At 39.2% G+C, this 17,944-nt stretch overlaps 1 protein-coding gene across 6 annotated transcripts in view; it reads left to right on the forward strand.

Moving 5' to 3' along the window:
• The window catches only part of ubap2l (ubiquitin associated protein 2-like), a 298,828-nt gene that overhangs the window by 201,314 nt on the left and 79,570 nt on the right, over positions 1-17,944 (forward strand). For all 6 annotated transcript variants that reach the window (XM_051923264.1, XM_051923266.1, XM_051923265.1 and 3 more), the window contains one exon: positions 14,853-14,931. In XM_051923264.1, coding sequence (XP_051779224.1) covers positions 14,853-14,931 — 79 coding nt within the window. The remainder of the gene's footprint in view (positions 1-14,852; positions 14,932-17,944) is intronic.

Below are 17,944 nucleotides of genomic sequence, written 5' to 3' on the forward strand. Positions count from 1 at the left end.
GTGATGGTCATGGGCAACTTATATAACAGTAAAATGATTTTGATAAATGTTTATGCACCCAATGTTGATGATAAGGAATTCATGCAAAATCTATTTGCATCCATTCCCAATGTGAACACTCATAAAATTATAATGGCTGGGGACTTTAATTGTGTTTTAAATCCACTCTTAGATAGGACTCCTGTGACAGGGGGGACGACATCTAATTTTCAAAACATTTCAATATATATCAATAAATCGTTTTTTAAACAGTTAGATTCAATAATAACCTCATTCATTTGGAACTCAAAACACCCACGTATCCGAAGAGCGACCCAACAAAGACCTCAGGCAGAAGGTGGCATGGCTTTACCTAATTTTCAGTTTTATTACTGGGCAGCAAACATACAAGCCATAAAAACCTGGACACAAATAAATGCACATGCACAGGCTTGGTCTGCAATAGAAGTAAAATCCTGTAGTACTTCTTTATATTCCCTGCTCTGCTCTCCAATAAATGAAAGTTATCGCAAATATACTAATAACCCAATTGTGCTTTACTCACTCAGAATATGGAACCAAATTAGGAAGCATTTTAAGATGGAAAATCTTTTATCAGTGGCACCTCTGCAAGGGAACCACCTCTTTCAACCTTCGCAAGTATATCCAGTTTTTAATACCTGGAAAAGTTTTGGGATTAAAATGCTCAGAGATCTTTATATAGACAACATATTTACATCTTTTGAACAATTACGTTCAAAATTTAACCTCCCAGCTACACATTTCTTTTACTATCTTCAAATTAGAAATTTTGTTAAACAGAAATTGCCCGATTTCCCCCACCTTGCACCCTCCACAATGCTGGAAAAAATACTGCTCAATTCCGAGGAAACAAACACTATTTCCGCAATATATAAAATCTTTTTAGAGTCCCTACCTTTCAAAGATCCAAGAGGACATTGGGAAGAAGATCTCTTAATCAATATATCAGAAAAGGAGTGGAAGGTAGCAAAGCAGAGAATTCACTCGAGTTCTATATGCGCAAAGCATAGAATTATTCAACTAAAAATTATATATCGAGCTCATCTGTCTCGCTTAAAACTGTCCAAAATGTTTCCAGGCCAGGATCCAACCTGCGAGCGCTGCAACCAAGCTCCTGCCTCACTGGGTCACATGTTCTGGGCCTGCACCAAACTAACATCATTTTGGACAAAAATTTTTAAGTGCCTCTCAGACAGCCTTAGTATCACAATCCCTCCTAACCCACTAACAGCTGTGTTTGGTGTCCTTCCAGATGGACTTGAATTGGAGAAGGACAAACAAACGGTGATTGCATTCACTACACTATTGGCACGCAGACTTATTTTGTTAAATTGGAAGAATCCTAATTCTCCTCTTATAAGTCAGTGGGAAACTGATGTTTTATATTATTTGAAATTGGAAAAAATCAAATTTTCAGTTAGAGGATCTGTACAAAATTTTTTCAAAACTTGGCAGGATTTAATCAATATTATTTTAGAATAAGAGAATTAACTATTATTGCATTTAACTCCCTTCTCCATCTCTTATTTATAGATATTTACTTCTCCCCTTCTTTTGTCTAATGTTGCCTTATTAAAAAGCTTAAAGAAATTTTCCTTTAGCTAAGCTCTCCTTCTCAGGGGTGGGGTTTGGTTTGATTTGTTTTCAAATTTGTTGGGTTATAAATTGATCTGTTTGTATGGAATGATTACAATGAAAATTAATAAAATAAAAATATTAAAAAAAAAAAAAAAAAAAAAAAAACGAGACTGCATGGATAAAAACAATGAACGAAGGCGCCTACAACGCGCTTCTGAAACACCAGAACCAAACGAGTCATGGCTCCAAAAAGAAACCGCTTTACTATAAATGTATTTCTTTCATTAAATGAAAACTTTCCCAGGACGCTCCCACCCTCCATGATCTTACATCCCTACAAAGATTGGAGGGAACAGAAAGTAATTGCCATTCTTGGATTTGCGATTCTTTAGAGAATTGGGGGTTTACTGGTTTTATTAGAATTATGGCTTGTAATTATGACAATTTATTTTTTATGCAATCTGTATTATGGTTGAATACTTTCCTTACTTTTTATTAGTGTTTTAAGGGTATTTTAATACTATGATCAATTAACAGTAAGCCTGTAAAAGTTTATTTTCTTAAAAAAAAAAAACACCTATGGTCTGCAGTTTAAATATAAAAATGCCTATGTAACAGAACACAAGGCTTCTGCACAGCTGGTTATGCAGGAGCTTGGTGTAAAGAAAAAAAATTTAGAGAATAAAGAAAAATCTGAATTGAATTCAGAATTGGTTAGTTGTAGTAACTTCAAATTGGTGATTGGTATTAGCCCTAACAAATCCTTTTTGGAGCATCCTTACTTTTTAGGCTAACAACATACTTGCTATAGCCTAAAATGGCTTACTTGTGATGTTGTTGTGAAAGAGATCAATATACAAGGGATAAAATGTTTCAGTGTTTAATTACCCTAAGTTCTTGTCTATAAGCCGCGGCTTATCTAATGAAAAAAGTTGTGAAAATGAAAAAATAGAATATCGGCTTATACATAAGTCCGGCTTATACAGTAATCCCTCCTCCATCGCGGGGGTTGCGTTCCAGAGCCACCCGCGAAATAAGAAAATCCGCGAAGTAGAAACCATATGTTTATATGGTTATTTTTATATTGTCATGCTTGGGTCACAGATTTGCGCAGAAACACAGGAGGTTGTAGAGAGACAGGAACGTTATTCAAACACTGCAAACAAACATTTGTCTCTTTTTCAAAAGTTTAAACTGTGCTCCATGACAAGACAGAGATGACTGTTCTGTCTCACAATTAAAAGAATGCAAACATATCTTCCTCTTCAAAGGAGTGCGTGTCAGGAGCACAGAATGTGACATAGAAAGAGAAAACAATCTCTAGCAAACAAATCAATGGTGCTGTTTGGCTTTTAAGTATGCAAAGCACCGCGGCACAAAGCTGTTGAAGGCGGCAGCTCACACCCCCTCCGTAGAGAGAGAGAGAGAGACTGTCAGTCAAAAAATCAATACGTGCCCTTCGAGCTTTTAAGTATGCGAAGCACTGTGCAGCATGTCGTTTCAGGAAGCTGCACAAAAGATAGCAACGTGAAGATAATCTTTCAGCATTCTTAGACGAGCGTCCGTATCCTCTAGGTGTGCGAACAGCCCCCCTGCTCAATCCCCATACGTCAGGATCACAGATAGTCAGCGCAAGAGAGAGAGAAAAGTAAGCAATCTAGCTTCTCAGCCATCTGCCAATAGCGTCCCTTGTATGAAATCAACTGGGCAAACCAACTGAGGAAGCATGTACCAGAAATGAAAAGACCCATTGTCCGCAGAAATCCGCGAACCAGCAAAAAATCCGCGATATATATTTAAATATGCTTACATATAAAATCACAATTTAAATGACCGCTACGCGCGTGTGTGTTGACTCGGCGACGCCCAGAGCAGAAAGAACGCGCTCCGGCCGCTCCAACCGCGCCATGCGGGGAGTGAGAGAGACGCCAATATCTCACACTCTCTCCCCCCTTAAAGAAATTAAATGGGTGCGAGTGAGACCACTGACCTCCCTCCCTTCTATTAGTTATAGGTTATAGTACGTTCGGCTTATCCATGAGTCCGGCTTATCTATGATAAGATTTTATTTTAAAAATTCGTATGATTTTTGGTCTCCGGCTTATACACGAGTCCGGCATATAGACAAGAACCTAGGGTAAAATATTTTCTCTTTTTGATTAGGAAGACAGTCGTTAGTTTCTGTCCTACAGTGAAGCATATAAAAGATTTCAAAAGCACTGAGTATCCTAGGGAGAATTCACAAATCAGTTATGTAGTGAGAGTAGTGTTATGTGTTAAGTACAGTAAAAAAAAATTTTACTTGCATGTCACCACTGTCCAGCACCATGATAAATAATAAAATATATTCATTTTATTTAAACCCTTATACCCCCAAGGGGGTTTTGACATTACTGAGCCTGTATTAGCCAAAAATGAATAGCTGATATTCTGCTTATGTAATAAAGGAGCTTCAAATGACTTTTAAAGAGTAGTGAGTATAACACTTTTTTTTTTAAGTCTGTATTTGAATTTTTTTTACCTTTGTTTCACACCAATATCAACTAAATGAAACACAAATAAAAATACTTTATTTTAGGAATTCCCTCTGCCAAAAAAAACTGGATTTTACAGAACGCAAGACATTTTATAACACAAAGTCCTGGAATCTTTTTTTGTGCCCCCAATCTGTCAGCAATTATTGTACCAATTTTAGATTGCATATTCCATAGCATTGTAAAGTTAAATTGTTTGGCACAAGGTGTTCCCCATTTTTGGAAACATTGAATATCTTGCACCTAAACAATCTCCTAAAACAAGTGTTGCAGTTATATTTTTTAGCAAAAAATTGCAGTGCAGTTGTCTGATATTCGGGGCAGGGGTGTCAAATGGGGGGTTCCCCCATGTGAAACTGCAAACGGCTGTGTGATTCAAATATATACAGTACAAACAAAGAGGATTCCCTGTTCAAGTTTGCACACCGAAAAGCATTAAATCGGGAGGTATGGGGAGGTCTCACATGAAACTTGAAGCAGCTACAGTGTGGAAGTTGAAACTGGAAGAGCAAAGGGAGACCATGCAGCAGACAGCATCTGGCTATGGTAACTGAACCCATGATGCTTGATCTGCAAAACTGCACGTTGCGATGCTTCAAAGTTGCACTAAACATTATTCATAAATCAAGGGTTGCATAGAATCTTTAAGCAAATGAATCGTTCTCAATAATCAAAACTATGGGTCGAGGTCTTCATATTCCCTGTTAGATTCTATAACTTTTTTTAGGCCTTCCTCAACTGTATGGACTGTGTAGGTGTTTTGTTTTGAAGAAGTTTCCCTAGTACAAACTTCAGGTATTACTCATCCACCAAATAGTGGAAACTTATGATTTATTTGAAAGAAGACACCCTTGTACATGTAAAAACCTTATACCCTTATTGCCATTGATTGACTTGTGGGATTATTGCAGTATTCACAAGCAATATTGAAACATGATGGTGTCCCACCAATGTGACACATTGTGCATAAACTGCTGCTAGAAATCACAAATCACTTTCTTCTCCAGTATATGTGTTAATTTAATTTTTTTTAAATTTTCTTTCTTTTGGAATGTTGTACTGATTTTATTCTCTCCTTCAAGGCGTCCTTCTATCTAATGTGTTCAGTGTGGTTTTTTAAGTTTGGGGGAACTGTGGGATTTAAATATGTGGGGCAGTATTGGAATGTGCATTTTTCATGGGTACTGTGTATGTTACATTATAGGTGTTAATTTAAAAATTCATGCAAATGTCAGTGCAGAACAAGTTTTTCCAATCCTGATTCTGTCGGGATGTTTTTGAATGATTTAATGTCTGGGTTATTGTTTCTTTTAGAGCATTGTCTACCAGTTTCGCTACTGCGTGCCTTGCCACATTTGCAATATTGAGAAGGCTGTAACTAGTCACCATTTGGAAAGGGCCAGAAATGGTCTTGTGAGAAATTGTGCCTAATTCCAGTGTTTGCTTTTGCTGTTAATTTCAGAATGGATGATCATCTTTTTTTTTTTTTTTTGGAAAGGTCCCTACTTCACTGTTACTTTCTCACTGGATTCTAAAAGAAGTAACGACTTTTCCATTGCCATCCCTCTGCTGTTTTTGATTTAATCTTTCTTTGGTTTTTCTAACATTTTTCTTTAAAGCAACTTGCATGGTGATCTTCTGGTATTTTTGAAAGCATTCAGATGTTTATAGCATTATACTTGTTTTGAGGTCATAATTTTGTATCGGCAATTATGCAGTGGCAAAAGTTGCTCACTGCTTAGCTCCAAACACTTACTCATATTTCAAACTGTCTTTCATACTCTATCTGAATGATAACACTTACTCATATTTCAAACTGTCTTTCATACTCTATCTGAATGAAATTTCCAAGGTTGAATGAAATTTCCAAGTCCTCTGACCATTGTGTTGCAGCTCTTGAATAACTTTAGAGGGGTTTAAAAGAAAGTATACAGAAGAAGCTATCAGAATGTCTTCCTTTTTTCAAACTGATGGATCTTGTTTTCTTTGAAACCATATACATTGTATTAGACTATTGATAAAAGTGTTAATTTTATGTTTGCTTATAATCTTGTCAAAATGCAAGCTAAGTATGAACCCTCAATGTACATTTCAAGTGGACAGCAACCTCCAATTAGACGGTATACAGAATATGAAAAAATTAAATGTAGGCTTTGGAGCAAGCATTGCTATGATTTTGTGCATTAAGGCGTGGACGGTGCCTTATCTTGTTAGCCACAGAAGTATTTTAATAGTTCAGTGTTTCTAATATTGGCCTTTTGTGTTAGGCTGCATAAGAATTGAAGAGAACTAGAACTCTAATGGAGTGATCATGATTTGTTAGTTGCTTATTATCTAGGTTTTACCACAGTAAGTAGGCACAAACACAGTAAAACTAGCAGTTCTTTAGATGGTACTTTGGTATGCACACACTTCGTTCGTCTTTAACTTTTTATGATAGCCTCAGAGTTCTAACTTTTTATGATAGCCTCAGAGTTCTAACATGCCTTATATAGGAGAAAATATGTATACAATGGAACCTTGGTTCACGACCATAATTCGTTCCAAACCTCTGGTCGTAAACCGATTTGGTCGTGAACCGAAGCAATTACCCCCATAGGATTGTATGTAAATACAATTAATCCGTTCCAGACCGTACAAACTGTATGTAAATATATATTTTTTAAAGATTTCTAAGCACAAATATAGTTAATTACACCATAGAATGCACAGTGTAATAGTAAACTAATGTAAAAACATTGAATAACACTGACACAAACACCCAGGCTCCCTGCTCAGCTGCACGAGCAGGCTCGCTCGCTCTCAGCTGCACGTTCTCTCCCTCTCTCTCTCTCTCTCAGCAGCAAGCGAGCCCCCCCCCCCCCCCTCTCAGCAGCAAGCGAGCCCCCCCCCTCTCTCTCTCTCTCTCTCAGCAAGCGAGCCCCCCCCCTCTCTCTCTCTCTCTCAGCAAGCGAGCCCCCCCTCTCTCTCTCTCTCTCTCACTGTCAGCAGCAAGCAAGCCAGCCCTCTCTCTCACTCTCAGCAGCAAGCAAGCCAGCCCTCTCTCTCTCAGCAGTACACGAGCTCTCTCTCTCTCTCTCTCAGCAGTACACGAGCTCTCTCTCTCTCTCTCTCAGCAGTACATGAGCGCTCTCTCTCTCTCTCAGCAGTACACGAGCTCTCTCTCTCTCTCTCTCTCTCAGCAGTACACGAGCTCTCTCTCTCTCTCTCTCTCTCTCAGCAGTACACGAGCTCTCTCTCTCTCTCTCTCTCTCTCTCTCAGCAGTACACGAGCTCTCTCTCTCTCTCTCTCAGCAGTACACGAGCTCTCAGCAGTACACGAGCGCTCTCTCTCTCTCTCTCAGCAGTACACGAGCTCTCTCTCTCTCTCTCTCTCTCTCTCTCTCAGCAGTACACGAGCTCTCTCTCTCTCTCTCAGCAGTACACGAGCTCTCTCTCTCTCTCTCTCTCTCAGCAGTACACGAGCGCTCTCTCTCTCTCTCTCTCTCTCAGCAGTACACGAGCGCTCTCTCTCTCTCTCTCTCTCAGCAGTACACGAGCGCTCTCTCTCTCTCTCTCTCTCAGCAGTACACGAGCGCTCTCTCTCTCTCTCTCTCTCTCTCAGCAGTACACGAGCGCTCTCTCTCTCTCTCTCTCTCTCTCAGCAGTACACGAGCGCTCTCTCTCTCTCAGCAGTACACGAGCGCTCTCTCTCTCTCAGCAGTACACGAGCGCTCTCTCTCTCTCTCAGCAGTACACGAGCGCTCTCTCTCTCTCTCTCAGCAGTACACAAGCTCTCTCTCTCTCTCTCTCTCTCTCTCAGCAGTACACGAGCTCTCTCTCTCTCAGCAGTACACGAGCTCTCTCTCTCTCAGCAGTACACGAGCTCTCTCTCTCTCTCAGCAGTACACGAGCTCTCTCTCTCTCAGCAGTACACGAGCTCTCTCTCTCTCAGCAGTACACGAGCTCTCTCTCTCAGCAGCAGGCGAGCCCTCTCTCTCTCAGCAGCACACGAGCTCTCTCTCTCTCTCTCTCTCAGCAGTACACGAGCGCTCTCTCTCTCTCTCTCAGCAGTACACAAGCTCTCTCTCTCTCTCTCTCAGCAGTACACGAGCTCTCTCTCTCTCTCTCTCAGCAGTACACAAGCTCTCTCTCTCTCTCTCTCAGCAGTACACGAGCTCTCTCTCTCAGCAGTACACGAGCTCTCTCTCTCTCTCTCTCTCTCTCTCTCTCTCTCTCTCTCTCAGCAGTACACGAGCTCTCTCTCTCTCTCTCTCTCTCTCTCTCTCTCTCTCAGCAGTACACGAGCTCTCTCTCTCAGCAGCAGGCGAGCCCTCTCTCTCTCTCAGCAGCACACGAGCTCTCTCTCTCTCTCTCAGCAGTACACGAGCTCTCTCTCTCTCTCTCTCTCTCTCTACCACGCGAGCTCTCTCTCTCTACACCACGCGAGCTCTCTCTCTACACCACGCGAGCTCTCTCTCTCTACACCACGCGAGCTCTCTCTCTCTACACCACGCGAGCTCTCTCTCTCTACACCACGCGAGCTCTCTCTCTCTACACCACGCGAGCTCTCTCTCTCTACACCACGCGAGCTCTCTCTCTCTACACCACGCGAGCTCTCTCTCTCTACACCACGCGAGCTCTCTCTCTCTACACCACGCGAGCTCTCTCTCTACACCACGCGAGCTCTCTCTCTCTCCACCACGCGAGCTCTCTCTCTCTACACCACGCGAGCTCTCTCTCTCTACACCACGCGAGCTCTCTCTCTCTACACCACGCGAGCTCTCTCTCTCTACACCACGCGAGCTCTCTCTCTCTACACCACGCGAGCTCTCTCTCTCTACACCACGCGAGCTCTCTCTCTCTACACCACGCGAGCTCTCTCTCTCTACACCACGCGAGCTCTCTCTCTCTACACCACGCGAGCTCTCTCTCTCTACACCACGCGAGCTCTCTCTCTCTACACCACGCGAGCTCTCTCTCTCTACACCACGCGAGCTCTCTCTCTCTACACCACGCGAGCTCTCTCTCTACACCACGCGAGCTCTCTCTCTCTACACCACGCGAGCTCTCTCTCTACACCACGCGAGCTCTCTCTCTACACCACGCGAGCTCTCTCTCTACACCGCGCGAGCTCTCTCTCTACACCACGCGAGCTCTCTCTCTACACCACGCGAGCTCTCTCTCTACACCACGCGAGCTCTCTCTCTACACCACGCGAGCTCTCTCTCTCTCTACACCACGCGAGCTCTCTCTCTCTCTACACCACGCGAGCTCTCTCTCTCTCTACACCACGCGAGCTCTCTCTCTCTCTACACCACGCGAGCTCTCTCTCTCTCTACACCACGCGAGCTCTCTCTCTCTCTACACCACGCGAGCTCTCTCTCTCTCTACACCACGCGAGCTCTCTCTCTCTCTCTACACCACGCGAGCTCTCTCTCTCTCTCTACACCACGCGAGCTCTCTCTCTCTCTCTACACCACGCGAGCTCTCTCTCTCTCTCTACACCACGCGAGCTCTCTCTCTCTCTACACCACGCGAGCTCTCTCTCTCTCTACACCACGCGAGCTCTCTCTCTCTCTACACCACGCGAGCCCTATGCGCTATAGCCTTGCAACTGATCACTGTATAAACACTTCTTTTTTTTTTTAATGAGTTTTAAGCACAGGGGGAAAAAAAGGAACATTTGAACAAATCTGAACTTTATTTAAAAACCAACCGCAAACAACCAAGAAAGTAACATTTATAGGAGTTTGCGCTATAGCCTTGCAACCGATCGCTGTATAAACACTTTTTTTTAATGAGTTTTAAGCACATGGGAAAAAAAGGAACATTTGAAAAATCTGTAATTTAATAAAGCACCAAGAAAAGTAACATTGCAACAAATCACACTATGAACCACTCACTGTAAACATTTTTTTTAATGAGTTTTAAGCACAGGGAAAAAAAATGAACATTTGAAAAAAGAGAAAAGTAACACTGCAACAATTCACACTACGAACCGAAAAGTGAACATTTGAAAAATCCGTAATACAAAAACTAACCATAAACCACCAAGAAAACTAACCTTTCATGAGGCGAGGTTTGGCATGAAGTGAGGAGAAAATGTTTTGAGGGAGTGTCTGGCTCTGCGATGGAGGGATGTTTTCCTTCAGGTGTTTTCTCTCTTGTGAGTTCTGGTGTTTTTAGCTGTTTAGCTGGTGGGAGCGAAAGACTTGTGCAGCCATTCCAAAAACAAAGTCCTTAAGACCCAACCCGTCGTGCTTACCCTCCACATCACTGGCAGTCTGGCTTTGTTTACATTGTGCTGCTTGAAAGAACGAGGGTTCTCAAATTGGTAAATGAGTCAGGGGTGCGGAAATCCAACGCCCGAAACGGGTAAATTGACCGTCGGACAAGCGTGTTTTTCTGGTTTCAGTTGTCCGCGGACAAGTGCAATTTTCTGGAGAAAAATATATGTGCTGTGCAGGGCACATTTTACCACTACTTTCATATTTTAAACATTTGGGTACGTACTTTGTGCGGAAACAGTCTACTTAGGCATGTTCTTCATGTCTCAAATTGGTCTTCAATATTGTTTACAAAATGACGGCTTATTTTTCAAAGGGGAAGCACTCTTACGGTCTTACATAAGTATTTTACCCTAATACATGCTTGGAGATGCGGTCATTTTTTTCATGCCGACAATACGATGTAATCTGATAATTTTTCATTATAGTCAATAACTTTTATATATTACCAGTAACGGCGTACTGCATGATAACATGCAGTGAATACACTTGACTTGAGCATTCCTAGTTTTCATCCTCTTTCTCTGTACGTTTACCATTCATTTGCTCAGAGGTTGATGCGCTTGCTGCTACCTGAGCAGCTCTTCTTTCCTCCACCGTAGTGGCCCGCTGCTTCTCTTCTTTCGTTGGCATCTTTTCGCGTTAAAACTAAGTTATTTTTTGTGTTGCAATTACTTAGTACGTTTTCTTTAATTCTTCACTTAAACTGGCACTTAAGTCTTCAATCTGCCTCAAGAATGATTAGCGAAGGTGGTGGGGAATGAGAACGGCTCCCATACGCATGCGCTGCCCTGCAGCGCACTGCCGAGAGTTGATTCAACAATAAAATAAAATAAAAATAAAGAGTAATCATCACCCCGAAAGCGGATAGTAGACGTCACGTAGTATACTGTATGTGTACCAAATTTCAAGTCAAAAGGTGAAATGGTTTGCGAGCTACAGGTGATTTAAAATCCTGGACAGACAAACGAACAGGCACGGTAGCGTATTATAGAAGAAGATTGATAAAATTCATTGTTTCTACATAAAAATGAAGTCATTTTACTTACAATACAATTGTTTTCACCACATAACAAAGCTTGTTAGGCAGTAAATCTTTACTGAAATTTGCGATTTTGTGTAGGTTGTGATATATTGAGGAGTTAAGAAATTTATTGCGTGACAACATCAATTTTGATGAGCTGTCAATAGATCGTTATTGATTAGCGAATATTTCATATAAAACAAGTTGGTTTCGCACTGTCAGTTTATTAAAAATAAAGAAGAAAACATTCTAACGGTTTCCAAAGGTTATGAAATATCTATAAAAATCTTCACTGTAACTGTAGTATGTGAAACAGAACTAGTGTAGCTATAATGAAGGCATTGTTTATTAGTGAGTTAAAATGATAAGGGAATGTTCTAGAGCAAGGTGGCAAAATACTACTCCCTGAAAGAACTTTTTTTAGTTTTAAAATGGAAGGCAGTTTTGTGTATCAATAAAAGAGATCAGAAAAAAGAAACTATTTTTCACTTTTGTTATTTGTTTATGGACAAGTGAATTTAACTGGTGGACAAGTAGAAAAAAATTTGATTTACACACCCCTGTGAGTAAACTGCTAAACAGTTTTTCCACCTCTTCCAGCACTTGAGGCCTCTGCCTGGTTAACGCTGTAAGTCCTTTTGCAACATCAGCTGCTTTAATAGATTCTTTCTGCTTTAGAATAGTCGAAATCGTAGGTTTTGACTTCTTGTACTCGGCGGCAAGATCAGTAACACGAATGCCATGCTCATACTTTTCAATAATTTCTTTCTTCTGCAAAACTTTCTTCTCACCACTCTTCACTTGCTTAGAAGCCATGGTTAACTGCAAAAGCACACGAAATACTGTAGAGCACAAAGAGTTCACAGGTAAAGCACGCACGTCTGACTGAGAACAATGAACAGGGAGAGGCTGAACACGTGTTTAAATACAGTAATCGGCGCGTACGAACCGGAAGGGAAATGAAATAGAGCACAGAGAGTTCACAGCGAAAGCACGCACGCGCGTGCAAGCACGCACATCTGACCGAGAACAATGCAACACGTGCGGAAATCATCAGCGCGCACAAACCAAAAGGGAAACTGGCTTGTTCGTATACCGAGTGTGTGGTCGTGAACCGAGGCAAAAGTTTGGCAAACTTTTTGCTCGTAAATCGAGTTGTACGTGTACCGAAACGTTCGTGAACCGAGGTTCCACTGTATTTTTAAAGCTTACTTGTAAGTTCAGGGTTTAAAAGCTCAGTCATATGTTTGCTTTTACATTTCCTTTGAAAGTTTTATAGTTAATTTCTATGAAGCATTATGATAAATGACACATCAAATGTCTACTTTTTCTCTGGAAACTCAGGCCCCTTCTTCAGGCAAGATGAAAAAGGGGCCTGAGTTGCCTCGAAAGCTTGCATATTGTAATCTTTTTAGTTAGCCAATAAAAGGGGTCATTTTGCTTGACTTCTCACTACATTCATAATGGCTAACACGGTGCAACACCCTAGTACTGCTTTTTTCCCTGGGTAATTCAGTTGGGAATTCTGGAAATCTAAAGATTTAGGATTGGTTTGGAAACAGGATTAGTTTTAAATTTGTTAGTGTTAGAGATGTGCTTTTAAAACTGATTTTAAGAGTCACTTTTTTTCATCAAATGGTCGTTGTAGCAGGCATGACTATTCTAATATAATCAAATGTCAGACTTCTAATGTATGTTACAAGCATATTGGTATATGTTTGAGTAGCATGAACATTGGCTCGGCCAGGAGTACAATAGATGCATATGCCTAATAGAAAATGTTGTACAAATGTGTATACCAAGAACTATATAAATAAATTAATATCCAACCCATATGTCTTTGTTTGATAGTTTGAGAATTTCAGAGAACAAACACCGAATAATACATACACTGACAAATGGATGCATTTTGGTGCACAGTGCATTATTGTCCTATGTACATCTCTTAAACAGAATGAAGTATCTGTTCACGTAAATGTACAATAAGAAAATCTGATGCCTTAAGCGTATAGCAATCCCTTTGTTATTGAGCAACTGCAACATCTTAGCTGATTAGTACCAAAATGTAATCTGCTGACACATACCTCTGGAACTGCCATTATGCATCACACACGTTTTCCAGCAAATGTTAAGTTGTAGCCTTCATTTACATAATATTTGCATGTCTGAGGTATTCGGCTGTGAAGACCAGTGGCTGGCTTTATGTGCATGAAAGCTCAGTGACTGGTCATCTGAAAGTCTCTGCATAACTACCCAGGATGTAGAAGAAAGTGGCAGGCAGGTGTTTTAACATGAGTGGACAGCAGATTTGTTAAATTACAGTTGCAAGCCTACTATTTGAAGATCAAAAAAAATGAACATTAGAAATTAAGGAACTTTAAGTAAGGCTGTGCAGCTTGAAAACCTGAGTATGTAAAACATGGATAATAAATATTGACAAGTTTTTATATGAAGTTTTATATACATCCCTAATATTCTCCAAAAATTGTATTTGTCTTTTAATTCTGAATTATGGTAATGCATAATAAATTAATGAGAACTGTTTCTTGTATTATTTATGTTGTAAACATTTATTAGCTACAACATGTACCAGTTGGTATTAACTCTCAAGCTTCAGCTGAGCTTTAAAATGACTACAACTAGCTCTTTCAGTGTTTCTTTAAATACAGCCTTGACAGAGAGAATTTAGTTTTTCATGGAACATATTTTTCCATGTCTCAGCCCCTCAGTGTTTGTTGTTTTAAGCTGTATTTGAATAATTTAGAATACTCATCATAGCATTGCATATCACAAGCTACGAATGTTGCACTCACTAGTACCATGAATAAAACTGTCAGAACACCTTTTGTTTTCATTGTAAATTGCAGGTTATTTTGTAGTTTAACAATGAGGCATTAACAGTAATGAAAAATGATTTTCATATGCAAAATCTGTTTTATTGACTTTACAATCACCAGTTTATTTACCTAAAATTAATGCTGCATTAAAGATGCTATCTCTGGCAACAAGCACTTTTTTCAATATGCTTAGCACTTTTGATGTAATTTACAAACCTTAATTTTCAGATAAGCCAATTGCTTAATTTTTCCGAAATCTTCCCCAAATGGTTATATTTTATTTTAATCTTAACTGCAGTATTCAAATATTGAATGCAATGAGTAAGCCACACATTTCTTTTACAGTAACTATGCCTGTGTCCATATTATCAGTGAAGATTGAAACAGTGTGCTGTTATCTGTCTTTGCTTAGCACCAGTAAGGCTGTATTTTGCAGTTGGCAAGTAAAACCAGTCATAAAATGCTTTATTGCCAGGTTGTGGCCTAATATTGAAGGGGATTAATTCAGTGTACCAAAAATTCCCAGTAAATGACAGTACATAGGAAATTATATGCATATGTAATTAACATTTTTTTTCCATCTCTGTAGTTCATTATCTTCACAACAGAATAGCCTGTCGTCATCATCGTCATCATCCTCTGTTCGCACTTCAACGTCAACTCTATTGGTAAGAATATAAGCTTTAGTGTGTACTTTGTTTCTGTGTTTTTTTTAATTTCCTGTTTTATTTTTTTAAAGCATAACAATTGCTTTTCAATACTGAGCAAATGCTAGAATTTTTCACATCTGTCATTTGTGTGTCTGTTTGAATAAAAAGCTTTTTTGTTTAATTATGGTTTGCTTGGATCAATTGAATTTGTAACCTGTTTTCTCAAAATGCTCTTTTACACCTACAGTCTGAGAAAATTGAACATTACACTGAAACATGCTCCATTCCTGTTAACATTTACCTGGACAACCTTTTAACTTCCTGAGTTCACTGTGTTCACATGTGAAAGTTCGAGTTAACGGCATAGTGATTCAGGAAGTTGCTTTAAAGTTCTAAAACATAGTAGGTTTTACAGAAATGAACCAAGATATGTTTCCAGTAACTGTGGAGGAAGGAAAAGGCTTCTGGGAGCTAATCAATTATCTTGTCATGCTGCCATCTTCCACCTAGTGACACTATTACTAGCCATATTAGAAAACTGTTTACTGACAGGCTACAAGAGACAGAAAAGTAATTTAGCCACAGGCTCTAAGTTAATACAGATTTTCCTTTTGCATTACCCTAACAGCCAAGTGTTATGTTACCATAGATACAGACATATAGCTGGCATGTAGAGATGGAGACTCCCAGACAGAGTGATTGGATTTATTAATTATAATCACCAAAGCAATGTTGAGGCTTAACAATACCCTCCCTGTGTATTGTGCATTGCCGGCAGCTTTCACGTTTATGCTGAAAGTGCAGGTCGTGTTGGGTTAAATGTGTGTCTTAACAGTGGTTTAAGGTTATCTGATTGTGTATGACTGAATGCATCTGTGACTGACTCACAAGCACGTTGGTATGCTCCTGCTTCTAAACACATGTATCAAATTCTGGTCAGTAACACAGTCAGTTTTGAAATTCTTAATGTTGAAACGAGATTCTTACCCACACAACACCTATTTGAACTTTTTCAGGGAAACGTAGTGGATTGAAGGTTTATTTGATCAATGGCGATTGATTTTTGACTGTGAAAAGTGATAAAAATTTTGATCCTTGCATAGTATAAAATATTTTAAAAACATAATTGGATATCTAAATTTCAATGAAATAATATGCTAATGTAATTATAGATATGTCCTTTTGTTTTCATGGGCCAATATTTTATTTCAGGCATCAATTCTCTATATTTTGTCTAGTGATAATGTATTTTAAAGTTATAAGGTGGAAATTGACACAAAATATTAGGTACGCCTTAAAATTTCTCCTGGTTAAAACATAAGTAGACCTATAATATTGAAAGCACTATGAAAGTTGTAGGTGAAATTCCCATAATTGTATGTATTGCAAAAATATTCAGGCCCATTCTTTAGATTTCAAAAAATGCATATTCCCCGATTTATAGTATTTTATTCACAACCTTAAGGGTTCTGACAGTTTACTTATTTGGTTTTAAATATAAATTGTCAAACATATATTTAACAGTTTGTAAGTATTCAAACCCCATACTTAAATATTTAGTATGGCCTCCATTTGCTACAATAAAAACCTTCAGTGTTTTTGGTTTTATGTCTGAACCAGCCTCCACACACTTATAATTGATTTTGGAAATCATCCCAACAGCATTATGTGGCCAGCACTATACTGTATTTTTGAGACATGGGCAGTATTGGGCATGTGCCATTAATATCTTTCAATTTTCGCCAAAAAGCTCTGATTTTGGACATCTGACTACAAAACCTTTTCCCACATCTAGCTGGGTCACTCTAATGCTTTGTGGCATGCTCTAGGTTTTTTTTTTTTTTTTTTTTTTTTTTTTATGGATGTTCCTAAGTAATGATGACTTATTCTCCACCCACCCAAACTCATGCATGTGAATCCCCGCTTCAGCAACTGACTTCTGTAATTCCTTCTTATGCATTTGTATCAATTTGTGTCACACTTCTGTGGTACTTTTTGGTCTTCATTTTTCCAGTGGGTTCACAGCCTGGCTAATAACTTTTAAACAGTGATTTTTTTCATTCAGAAAATGTGACATTAATTCTTGATTGCTCACTGGCAGAAACAAGTTATTCAGTTAGGTCTGAATGAAAAGCAAGCAAGTAAGTTATTTGGGAACACTTTGCCACATTAAGCTTTTGTAGCTTGAAGTGTTAGAATAATTATGCAAGCAGCTTTTTCCAGTTTGTTTTTTTTAGAAATGTGTACATTTTAACAAATTGTTTACCTTGGCTTTTAAAATAAACTATTAGAACATAATGTACTTACAAAATATGTTGTCTGCATTAGTTAACATGTTAAAAGTAGGTGCTAGAGAATATTTGTACCCACATCACCCAGCTAACACTTACACAAGCAAGTCATAAGCCTCATTTTCTGTTTTGCATGCTTTTTATCTTACCATTGTCCAATTAAAGGATAATTGAAGTAGCTATACTGATAATAGTTTAACAATTTCAGAAACAGTTTTTACAAGTAAATTATTTTTTAGTCAATTGTTTTTACAAGTAAATTGTTTGTTAGTCAGTTGGACTAACGCAACCAAAATCATTAATCGGACAAGAAGTGTTGTAGCCTCAGACTACTGGCAGTTTTTAGCCCTGATGTGATAATATCGCCAGTCTTAGCCACCATGTAGAAGTTAAAACTACACATTGAAGTCCTCAGATCTGAAGGTGTAATAATAACCTTTTCCTGGCATCCTCTTTTGAACATGTTTAGATCCCTGACCATATAATGAATCACAGCACCGCTGGGCACAAAACTCATATTTGCTGCCACTGTGAACTGAATTAAGTGGTTTTTATAATGTACAAATGAAACTTACACATTCAGATTAATAAACTAATACCAATCATTGTTAATCCCGGTAGTCTATACCAAATTTTTTTAACAAAGATGTTTTAAGTGTTATCTATACTGTTAAATATCAAGCACCATGTGAACCTAGCCTATGACTCATTTTGCAGATTATTTTTAGCATATTGAAGTT

This window comes from Erpetoichthys calabaricus, chromosome 2, assembly GCF_900747795.2.
Source record: "Erpetoichthys calabaricus chromosome 2, fErpCal1.3, whole genome shotgun sequence".
Taxonomy (NCBI): Eukaryota; Metazoa; Chordata; class Cladistia; order Polypteriformes; family Polypteridae; genus Erpetoichthys; species Erpetoichthys calabaricus.